Source organism: Rhodnius prolixus, unplaced genomic scaffold (assembly GCF_049639745.1).
Source record: "Rhodnius prolixus isolate KJV_2025 unplaced genomic scaffold, Rpr scaffold_6, whole genome shotgun sequence".
NCBI lineage: Eukaryota > Metazoa > Arthropoda > Insecta > Hemiptera > Reduviidae > Rhodnius > Rhodnius prolixus.
In genome coordinates, this window is record NW_027411634.1 from 42,032,213 (window position 1) to 42,043,259 (window position 11,047).

The window sequence follows — 11,047 nt, forward strand, 5'->3', positions numbered from 1 at the left end:
TTGTAAGTATTGCTTTTCAATTGTAAAAATAAAAGCCAAACAAAATGAAAATTTTTAATTATTATTATTTTTTTTGTTCACGTGTTAGCCTATCATATGCCTCTGTTCGATCATCGATCGATTTTTTTTTTTCGGAGGGAAGTCATCTCTCAATTCCAGAATGATAAATATGGCAGGTTGGTAAACTAGTGAAAAATCATTTGATGTCTTCATAAACTTGAACTTATTAATTTGTAAATGAAAGATTTTGTTTCATTTATATGTACGTAAACATTGTTCTTTTAATTACTAATTAAGCTGAGAGAATCTTAATAATTAGATAAGGCTTATATAACATTGTACATATAAATTACCTTTGAATACATTTTTTTTTTCTTATTTTAAAAAGTAAGTGGATTATGTGTTGTATGAAATTGCATTAATTTGGAGTTAAACGAGTTTATAGGTATTTTTATTTTTTTTGGAATTGGGCAGTTTTTTTTTTATAATTATACCAGAATTCTTTTTTATTTTTCCTTAATTAAAGTGTACAGAATTGTGAGATAATGTGTTACTTCGCCATAAAGTACTTTATTTGTTTCTCTATCAATAATTTTTGTTGATGCTCCAAAACTAAATTATTTTCAAATCCTAAAACTTTGTTTACATTTGTCACTTTCTCCTACCTCTTGTCTCAGGTAGGTCTGGGTACTTCCATTTCTTCTCTTATCATAGAGCTGTATTCGCTTGATTCTTCTATTCTTACTATTCTATCGGCGTCAAAGATGAACTGTAGCAATTAGATTTTTTAAACCACCTTCCAGAACTGGACTTTTGGATTACGTTTAAACCCATCCTATTCCTGTTCTTACCCTCAACTTCCCCTTTCCAAAGCTTTGAGTTAGGGATTTTCGCATAGGGTGTCAGAAATATAGATTTATGGACCATTATCTTACAGTTATGAATTTATTCTCGTCGATTGGAGCCACTCCTTATTTCAGAAAGTTTATCAACTAGATTTACCTTTTATTTTGTTATACTAAATTGTAAGTCCTCCAATCCTCAGTTCATTTAGTTGCGTCCCTAGGACATCTCTTACAAATATTTTGTTAGGGGATATTACATTGGACCTAAGCGTCATCTTAAGTCATGTTGACGCGCCTTTATAAATTTTTAAAAAAGTAGGCCACAATTTTTAATTTACAGTCATCCCTAATTATTAATTATTTCTTTTTGGTTGGAGGTAATTACTTTTCACTAAGTAAGTGAGACAAATCTAGTTCGATGGAGACGATTCGAAACTTATCAGGTAGATTTAGTTGGTTATGAAAATCATAATACACTGTTGATTTTTATTTATGGTTTGATCTTCGCTGACCTTATTCTGAAGCATAAACATTGTTTGAATATCACGCTGATAAAAGAAAGCTTCTGGGCAAAGTATGAAGAAATGATTTTTACTGTCCGCAGCCGAATTCTGATCCATATAAGCCTGTTCGACTGTCTGGTTGAATATGTTTGCACAGTTTTTAGAGGCCCTCAAAGACAGCTTTCAACAAATGACCTTTTTTTTTTTTTGAAAATATCAAATCAAGCTAATAGCTAATAATGATTTTTTAGCCTGCGTCTAATAATATTTTATTATCCACCCATCACTTATGAAACATTCTCTGATGATTGGCATTGAGTGGCATTTTTCAATGCCACAAAAAATGTTCCCCGCTAAAAACTCGAAAAGAACCCCAACCGGGCCAAGCGACCCAACCTTCACATAGCTCTTACATCCCGAATGTTTTTAGACACCCAGATTTGAGCGGATGTCATTGGATTTTTTATAGCCTGGTTATTCCAGAAGATGATAGATAACTAGAGACCAGAGATAGAGAAAAGTGACCTTTCTTGTTATAAACTTTCGGTTTATTTAAAGGCATTTTCGTTTTGTTACACTAAAATTTAATAAGGAAAAATAAAAAAAGAACTTAAGGAAAGCAATTTTGATGAAATATGAGAGAAGAGGAGTCTGGAATAAATAAGTTGGAATTGTTTGGCTGAGATAAGAATTTACTAGCCCTTGATAATTCTGTAATAAAAATTAAATACAGATAAGGAATGCTTTTTTACCACTATTTTTTAGGTATTTAATTAATAATTCTTATAATGATTTATCTAAACAATATATTCTTCATTTTGTACATTGGAATAAAGTGTAGATTCAAAAAAATATTGATCATTTTTAAATGATAATTAATTTTTTTGGTTTTTTATTATTCAAATTATATTGCTTGCTATCATTTTTTTTGGGTATTTTTTCATTTGTGAATTGTTTTCGTTTTCCCATTATTTTAAAAACAAAAAATACAAATGCGTTTATCAGTTTTTATTTTTCAACCTTATTTCTTCTTTTTCTGGTAGAATGTTCCAAACTTTTCCTTTTTTAGTTTAATAGTTCGGGATCTAATGAAATATGAAGAAGTACTGTAAAGTGAAATTTAAGATGGATAGTCGAGTTGTAACTGTAATCCCTTGACTTAAATCATATTTTATTTTTTTTTTTTGCGTTCATGTGCATTTCATATTTTCTTTAAATTTGATATATTTCAATTGTTATAAAATATACAAAATTCGACAAAAAAGGCTTAATTCTTATACTTTTCTGCCTTTATTTTTGCTTCATAGACTGCTATTAAAGAGGAGCGTGTAATCGCATTTCCTCTTCTACAACCAAGGAGACGAAGACCATAGACTCGGACGTCTATATTCAAGAAGTATACTCATTGCGTAGCACACAAGGCTATTTGAGGAGCTGAAAACAGGACCCCTATTCTTATAAAGTAGATCCTAAGAACAACTTTGGTAAGTCTTGCAAATTCTGAACGGGGAAGAATTCTTATTTTGACTGGATGTGATTCTGAGAGGCTTTCACCCCCATTCTTATAAAGTAGATCCTAAGAACAACTTTGGTAAGTCTTGCAAGTTCTCAACGGGGAAGTATTCTTATTTTGACTGGGGTGATTCTGAGAGGCTTTCACCCCCATTCTTATACGAGGGTCGTTTGAAAAGTCCGTGCAAAAATAAAAACTACTTAATTTTTTGGGGTAAACCTTTTTTATTTTTCAACAGTCTCCTTTTAGGCTTATACACTTCGTCCAACGCTGCTCTAGTTTGTTGATCCCTTCCGAATAATAGGATTTGTCCAAGTCTGAAAAATAGCCATTCGTTTCTGCTATCACCTCCTCGTTTGAATAAAATCTTTTTCCCGTCAGCCATTTCTTCATATTGGGGAACAAATAGAAGTCCGAGGGAGCCAAGTCTGGAGAATAGGGGGGATGTGAAACGAGTTGGAACCCTATTTCCATTAATTTTGCGACCACAACTGCTGAGGTGTGAGCTGGTGCGTTGTCGTGATGGAAAAGGACTTTTTTGTGGGCCAGTCGTGGGCGTTTTTCTTGCAGCTCGGATTTCAAACGGTCCAATAACGATGAATAATATGCACCTGTAATAGTTTTATCCTTTTCCAGATAGTCGATGAGGATTATTCCTTGCGAATCCCAAAAGACAGTCGCCATAATCTTTCCGGCCGAAGGAACGGTCTTCGCCTTTTTTGGCGCAGATTCCCCCTTGGTTGTTTAGATTGTTCTTTGGTCTCAGGAGTGTAGTGATGTATCCATGTTTCATCCACAGTGACGAAACGACGCTTAAAGTCCTGCGGATTCTTCTGGAACAGCTGCAAACCGTCCTTGCAACACTTCACACGATTTCGTTTTTGGTCAAGCGTGAGCAATCGCGGCACCCATCTTGCGGATAGCTTTGTCATGTCCCAAATGTTGATGGAAAATATTATGTAGCCGTTCATTCGAGATGCCCACAGCACTAGCAATCTCACGCATCTTCACTCTTCTGTCATCCATCACCATATCATGGATTTTATCAATGATTTCTGGAGTAGTAACCTCAACAGGGCGTCCAGAACGTTCAGCGTCACTTTTTGCCCATATGGCCACTCCGAAAATTTTGAAACCACTTATAAACTGTTCTAATCGAAGGTGCAGAGTCCCCCATAATGTTTATCAAGCTTCTCTTTAGTCTCCTGAGGCGTTTTGCCTTTCATAAAGTAGTGTTTAATCAACACACGAAATTCTTTTTCGTCCATTTTTTGAAAATCACTCGACTTCCTCGATTCAAACGAATGTCAAACACAAAGAAATAGACCGATCTGGCTGAAACTTGGTGTGTGTTCTTCCAAGAGATGCTACTAACTAAACATAACCTCGATACGCGCCAGTAGTGCTATCTCTCTGACTTTGCACGGACTTTTCAAACGACCCTCGTAAAGTAGATCCTAAGAACAACTTTGGTAAGTCTTGCAAGTTCTGAACGGGGGAGAATTCTTATCTTGACTGAGTGTGATTCTGGCAGGCTTTCACACAGGACATGAGCACTCTTTTTGTGGCTTTGGAAAGTTCCAAGTTAATGCTGGCATCAAAGAATGGATGGCCAGTTAGTCGCAAGAATGGTTAGTGAAGACCCAAGACCGAAGATAGGCGAACAGTTAACGAGCAACTAACCTAATTCTACTGCGGTATTACTCCAAAGGAAATTGCGGATAAAAAAAAAAAATATATCTACAAATTAAGCAATAAATTATTTAATTGTATTTTTACAATAAAAAACCACTTCTGTTTTTTTGTTTTCCAATACTTATTTTTCTTAATTACAAAAACTTTTGTAATAATTTGATATTACAAATACGGCAGTTTTTTCAAATATGCTAAACTTTCAAAGAACTTTTTAGAGATGTCTTGTCGTTCACATTTTGATAATAAAAAATAAAATAATTTTAAAAGTAAGAGGATTAAAAATATATATATAAATATTCAAAAAAATTTTTTAACACAAACTTTTATAATTTAATTTACAATTAATCAATCGTGCTCGATTTTTCAAATATTAACAAATCACTTACTTTTTTTTTACACGATTATTATTGTTAAAATTTTAATTACTTGCCAATTCAATTTGCTAACTTTAGTACAAAGAGCAAAATTGAAAAAAATAAATAAAATAAAACTATAATTGTACCGTATGGCCAAAATTGAAATGCATATGTGACTTAAAAGCCTTTGACGTAGTGCGCGTATTTATTAATAAATTTTAAATTTAATAAATATAAAATTGTCGCCTCCCCCCAACACACAAAAACAAAAAAACAAAAAAGAAACGATATTCCGATAAAATTTTCCATATATTATATTTTTTAGTTTTTTTTTTTTAATTTATTTTAAATTATCTATTTTTTTTACTAATATCTTGTTCGGTTTTTCTTTCCCCTTACAATTTGCTTGTCTCCTTTGAAACATTTCTTTAATAATGTTTACAAATTCCTTCTTCTCATTTCTTTAACTAATTCTACACCCATTTGTGCTGGACTTTTAGTTACTACAACGCCTGCCTGGAAAAAATAAAATAAAATAATATAAATTTTAAGTAAGCAAGATTTACTGGGCGTATGTAAGCTACAGAAATCAGAAATTTCTGATTATCAACAACTGGATCTTTACTCCTTCGTCACATTGAAATGGTTAAGAATATAGGTTTGCAGGTTTTCGATAAGAAAACTAAGAACAATGCTCTAAGCACAGGGGTCACTAGTTCACATCGTACAAAAAAATTCTATAGAACGGCTCTACTTAACCGCCTGAACTTGGAGGGAGAAGCCTTGTTCTCATGAAAAAAGATTGTATGATAGGGCAAGAGTGTTACGAAACTTTCATAATCACTGGCCGAGAAGTGTAAGCCAACAGACCAGATACGCTTATTTGAAAGATTTGGCGCAAAGAAGCTACTGTTTTGAATCAAATAAAGAGGCATCCTCCCCCCCCCCATTTTAGGCCTGAAATAGGAATTAATGGTGAAAACGAGAGCTCTTATTTTGTGCGCAATGGAAAAAGAATGGTACCTAGTTTTTCAATGGATTCACAATCTCCTAATATGATTGGTAATGAGAGGGCGGATCGTTTAGCTGAAGAGTATTAAGAACTAAACCGCAACCAGCTGAACCTACATTATATTATTATTATTTGTTTTATTGCTTATAAGAAATGATAAATTTCTATAGCAAGAGTTTGGCCTCTGCTAGTAATAACAATTATGAAAAGAAATAGCCACTACCCATTACTTCCACTTGTGACAGATAAATACAAAATAAGATAAAAGTATGATATACAAAATCAAAATCACCCCTCGTACAATTATTTCTTAAAAACAAAGAAAAATAATGAAAACTGATATATTTACAAAAAATAACTTAAATTTGATATTGATAGAGCTTTATTTATTATTAGGCGGCGGAATTTCTTTATAGCTGCTAAATATAATTCTTACATATCTGTACCTCGACCTACGTTATATAACAGCACCAAAAAAAGAGGAAATGAAATGTTGAAAATGCGAGGAAATAGGAAAGTAAAAAGTAATGAGAGCTAACTAGAGTCTGGAAAGGGCAACTAAGCAGTTACCTCCGCGGAATAGTACATTGCCCTTTTGCTCTTTGCTCTCTTTTGCCCTTTGTCAAGGGAGTGTCATCAAGGGAAACAATCTCATAATTGGGTTTAGCCTGGATGAAATCTGACAGATTAGGGACAATTTTTAGTCAGCTATCGATGTATTGGACTGCAAAAAAAAAAGAAAAAAGAAAAGCACCAAAGTTGTTCTGATTAACTATTTACCTTTTGCAAAGCATCAATCTTATCTTGTGCCCCACCTTTACCACCAGATATGATAGCACCAGCATGTCCCATCCTTCGACCAGGTGGAGCTGTTAGGCCAGCAATGAATGAAACTACTGGCTTAGCCTTTGGGCCCTGTAACATGTGAAATTTTTCATTCATTAAAAACTTGCATTATGTATCTCAAAGTTATTTACTTATTAATTAAGAAAAAAATTGAAGGAATTTGTTTTAAGATATTTAGACATAAACATAACCTTATTACTTTCCTTCAATATCTTATTTTGAGCATGATAACCGCTAGGAGGAAGGTTATAAGTAACCTAGTTCATTAGGAAGTTAAAAGAATTAGCATGATGATGACGTTTACATCCGAAAAACCACTTTACATTACAGCGCATGAGAATTAAATAAACAAAAAAAAAGAAAAAAGAGATATTGAAAATACTGACACTATTATGTTTCAGTAGATATTCAGCCGCTTGTTCCTCGGCCACACCGCCAATTTCACCAATGAGAATTATGGCTTTAGTCTCAGGATCATGTAAAAACACTTCCAAACAATCTATAAAATCTGTACCATTAAATGGGTCACCACCGATTCCCACACAAAGCGTCTGACCAAGTCCAACCTGTTCCAACAGTTAACATTATGGGTTAGGTCTGATGTATAAATAAGAAAACTGAAATGTATGCAAATAATGGTAATAATAGAGATCAGTTCCGATTAGCTTCTTCTTTTTCAAATTACCAAGATGTCTGTCTATTCCTCCTTACAAATACAGATATCTCCTTTTGTAAATGATTTTCCGAAAATAGTGATTAAATTCATCTCTACTAACCTCTGTAGTTTGATGTACTGCTTCATACGTTAGAGTACCAGATCTTGAGACAATACCGACGACGCCTCTTTTATGAACATGTCCAGGCATAATGCCTATTTTACACTGGAAGCATCAAAAACCATCTTTTATTTAATAGAACAGTTATTTTAACAAAAATATGCGCCTTTCAAGAATTTCGTAAAAAAAAGTAAGGATTACTTCATTTCTTTATCAGTAGTTTTAACTTCCATGTTAAAAATGTCTGGTCTGAATTATTGAATTTTGATCAAATATTTACCTAATTATCATCGAGAATCATTTATAAAATAAATTTATGGTGGAACAACAATATCAAGAACTTTATTTTAAAAAAATAAATAAATAAAAGGAGCACATTAAAACAAAGAGAATAACCAATTTTAGAATAACGCAAAAAAGTCCCAGAGAACAGCGTTTCTAAATATCCAAACAGTACCGTCTGAAAAAAGGAAACGCTTCCTGTGACGCCAGCAAGAGATTTAAAAAAAAGGCAATAATTACCAACTCTGGAGCAATAATACCCGGACAATTGGGTCCGACCAATCTGGTTTTATTCTGCCTCACTAATTTGTGCTTCACTCTCACCATGTCTTGCTGTGGTATACCCTCTGTAATGCAGACTATCAACGGCATTTCAGCTTCAATAGCTTCAAGAATAGCCTTGGCTGCACCTGGAGGTGGGACATAGATCACTGTGGCTGTTGCACCGGTAGCGTCTTTAGCCTGTTAAAGGGAAATGCTTAAGTCATTTCCAAGGAAAGGAAAAAAGAAAGAAACATATACATTACCAGCTTGATCTCCGAACGAAAGCATAGCTAATATTGTGTTACAACTAAGTCTTTGAATTTGTTTAACTTTTAAAATCAACGATCAATCTTATTTCCAGGTAGATTAGCTTATAATCAGACACTTCTTCAGAGTACACAAACAATCCGAAAGTATTAAGACTTCCATCACTAGACAGACATTCTTTTAATGTTTCCAGCATTGCTCCAACTTCACAAGAAGAAGCTCTATTTTGCTTTCATGATTTCGAACAATAAAGTGCAACCACAGAATATTATTAGATTTTGATCCGTCAGTCTAATTACTTATTTTGTGTGAAATTTTCCATATCAGGGTAACTTAATGTTCGGTAAATGTTTTGAAATGCCGAGTTTATAGAAAACATAAAATTGATGACGTCGAGTTTAACAGTAAGAATAATAGACTCTCTTGTGACTGTACGCACTGTTTTTTTTTTTTTATATACTTTCTGGGTTAGAAAGCTTAATTTCCCTTTCACTAAAAAAATCTCAAATAAAGTTTCATGGACCAAAACGTTTTAAATAAAAGTTTGGGAATTGAAATTAAAAAAAAAAAATAGCTTTAGTGTTTACAAGAAAATCTTTAAAAAAATACGGGGTCTTCTGGCAACATTTAAACTGAGACCAACTTGTGATATTTTTCTTTTTCAAGGGACTTTAAACTTGGCAAGTTCTGTGAAAAACTCTAGTATAAAATACTTCCTTAAACAAGAAGAAATAACATTATGCTCTTAGCATAATTAACAAGCCCCTATTCATTAGGTTATCTGATTTATTAATAACTTTTGTTTTTTGTTAAAGATAAAACTGTTTACGAGTAAATCCTTCATTGTTAATCAGCTACAAATGTCACTAATTAATGGAAAACTTAAATCATCTTATCTTTCAGGAACGTAAACAAATGTAAGCTTCAACTAGACAACGGATAATATTTATATATATGTATTTATAAGGAATATAGTAACTCCCACTTATAGATATTATATCGACGGTTTTAGTAGTTTAATATATATAGCTGCATGATCAATCTTGTCGCCAACTCCAGCAGAAAATTTGAAAGTAATTTGAAAAAGTAAATTACTTGCTATCATTAACAATTAAATGCTTCTACTCGTATTAAGATTAAAAAAAAACAAGTTCCTTGATACAATTAATCATAACCTATAATACTTGGAACCTGGTCACCAGCAATATAGTTCTATGCTCAGTAGTACCCACAGTCTGAAAAAGTGGTTACCTGTAATTTAGGATTAATTCCAATTTTCCAGGATTGCATGAGTACCAACAAGCGTTATAAAATCTGGATTAAGAAGAATTTGTACCCATGATAAAAAACACACTTTAGTACCTACATTGTCATAAACAAAGAGATCACGAACTTTCCACTCTAGAATCCAAAAAACCCAAGTTTTGAAGTAACAAATAAACCTTTACAAAATGTATTTAAGATAAGATAAGATCGCCAAAGTATGTTTAATGGACTTCCTAAGTAATTGACATCCTGTAGTCTTGTTAAGTTTTGTAAAATAATGTCAATTTTTGTAATCTAATGTTTTGAAAAATTAATATTTAAAATTAAAGTTTAAAACTTTGTTTTTTGATAGCGCTTAATTGGCTATTTTATCGTGAATGTCATCTTCTTTTTCTGTGTTTATTTAAACTTATGCTTTTTAAACACTTGACCTTGCATGTAATTTGGCGTCTACTTACAATTGTAGCTTATCCTTATTTTTGTATAACTTTAGTTCACATCTTATCTTTTTACACTTACCTCTTTAACAGAATTAAATACTGGAAGATCAAGATGTTTTCTGCCACCTTTGCCTGGCGATACTCCGCCAACAACTTTCGTTCCATATTCAATAGCTTGTTTACTATGGAAAGTGCCCTGTTTCCCAGTAAAACCTTGACATATAACTTTGGTATTGGCATCAAGTTTCAGGTTGGGTCTAGTTGCATTATAAGTCGTATTACATCTGACTCCAGTGAGTGTAGTCACTGTAATGAAAATTTTGTAAATTATACTTCTAATATCTTTTTATAAAAAGTTAATAAAACGAAAAGAAATAGCAATTGACGCTCAAGATTTTATCAAAAGTATCATCTGCGTGTGATTCGTGAATAAAAAAAAAATGTATGTTTAATTAGCGCCAAATACAAAAAGTTTATTTTTCAATTTAACCAATTTGGCTCTTCCTCAATTTATATTTAATTAATCACTTATCAATCTAATTGAAATGTCGCACTTAAAAGTTTAGTTATAATACAAAATGAATTAGTTTTCTCAAATTAATCTTTAAAAATGCTACTTAAAACTTTTTTAATTAAATGATTTTTTCTAGAAAACTAAAAAAGAAAAAAATCCTTACCAGGAAATTTAGTGAAGATCCTCCTTGCAGCCATTGTTCTCCTGTTTTACGGCTAAATTATCACTTAATACTTATAAGCGCCCTCCAAATCTAAAAATAGTGTAAAAATAGGAGAACCCTTCTAGCAAATTTTGACGTACAGCACTACTAGGCACCTTGGAACAAAATACTATAGCACTGAGAGGGTGTACTTTAACCTCTTTATCTTTACTAAAGAATGTCATAAATGAAAGGCAACTACATATAACAGTCAAAGATTAGGCCTTCGAAGTCGAAATACGCCTTTTAACAATAACGAACATGTG

The 11,047-nt window shown here is 32.6% G+C and overlaps 1 protein-coding gene across 1 annotated transcript; it reads right to left on the reverse strand.

The window, feature by feature from the left end:
- Positions 1-4,602: 4,602 nt before the first annotated feature.
- Scsalpha1 (Succinyl-coenzyme A synthetase alpha subunit 1) lies at positions 4,603-11,019 on the reverse strand. Its single transcript, XM_074142680.1, has 7 exons — positions 10,743-11,019; positions 10,145-10,371; positions 8,069-8,290; positions 7,547-7,651; positions 7,157-7,336; positions 6,705-6,839; positions 4,603-5,428 (listed from the first exon to the last, which is right to left on the reverse strand). The coding sequence occupies exons 1-7, from the start codon at positions 10,774-10,776 to the stop codon at positions 5,351-5,353; spliced, it is 981 nt and encodes a 326-aa protein (XP_073998781.1). The 5' UTR covers positions 10,777-11,019; the 3' UTR covers positions 4,603-5,350.
- Between the last annotated feature and the right edge of the window lie 28 nt (positions 11,020-11,047).

Excerpts from the sequence above, each read along its gene's own strand:
- Scsalpha1 (XM_074142680.1), bottom strand. The coding sequence starts at position 10,776 with ATGGCTGCAAGGAGGATCTTCACTAAATTTCCTG. Across the intron at positions 7,337-7,546 it reads CAGTACATCAAACTACAGAG|GTTGGACTTGGTCAGACGCT; the intron begins GTTAGTAGAGAT and ends CTGTTGGAACAG. Across the intron at positions 5,429-6,704 it reads AGATTGATGCTTTGCAAAAG|GCAGGCGTTGTAGTAACTAA; the intron begins GTAAATAGTTAA and ends TATTTTTTCCAG.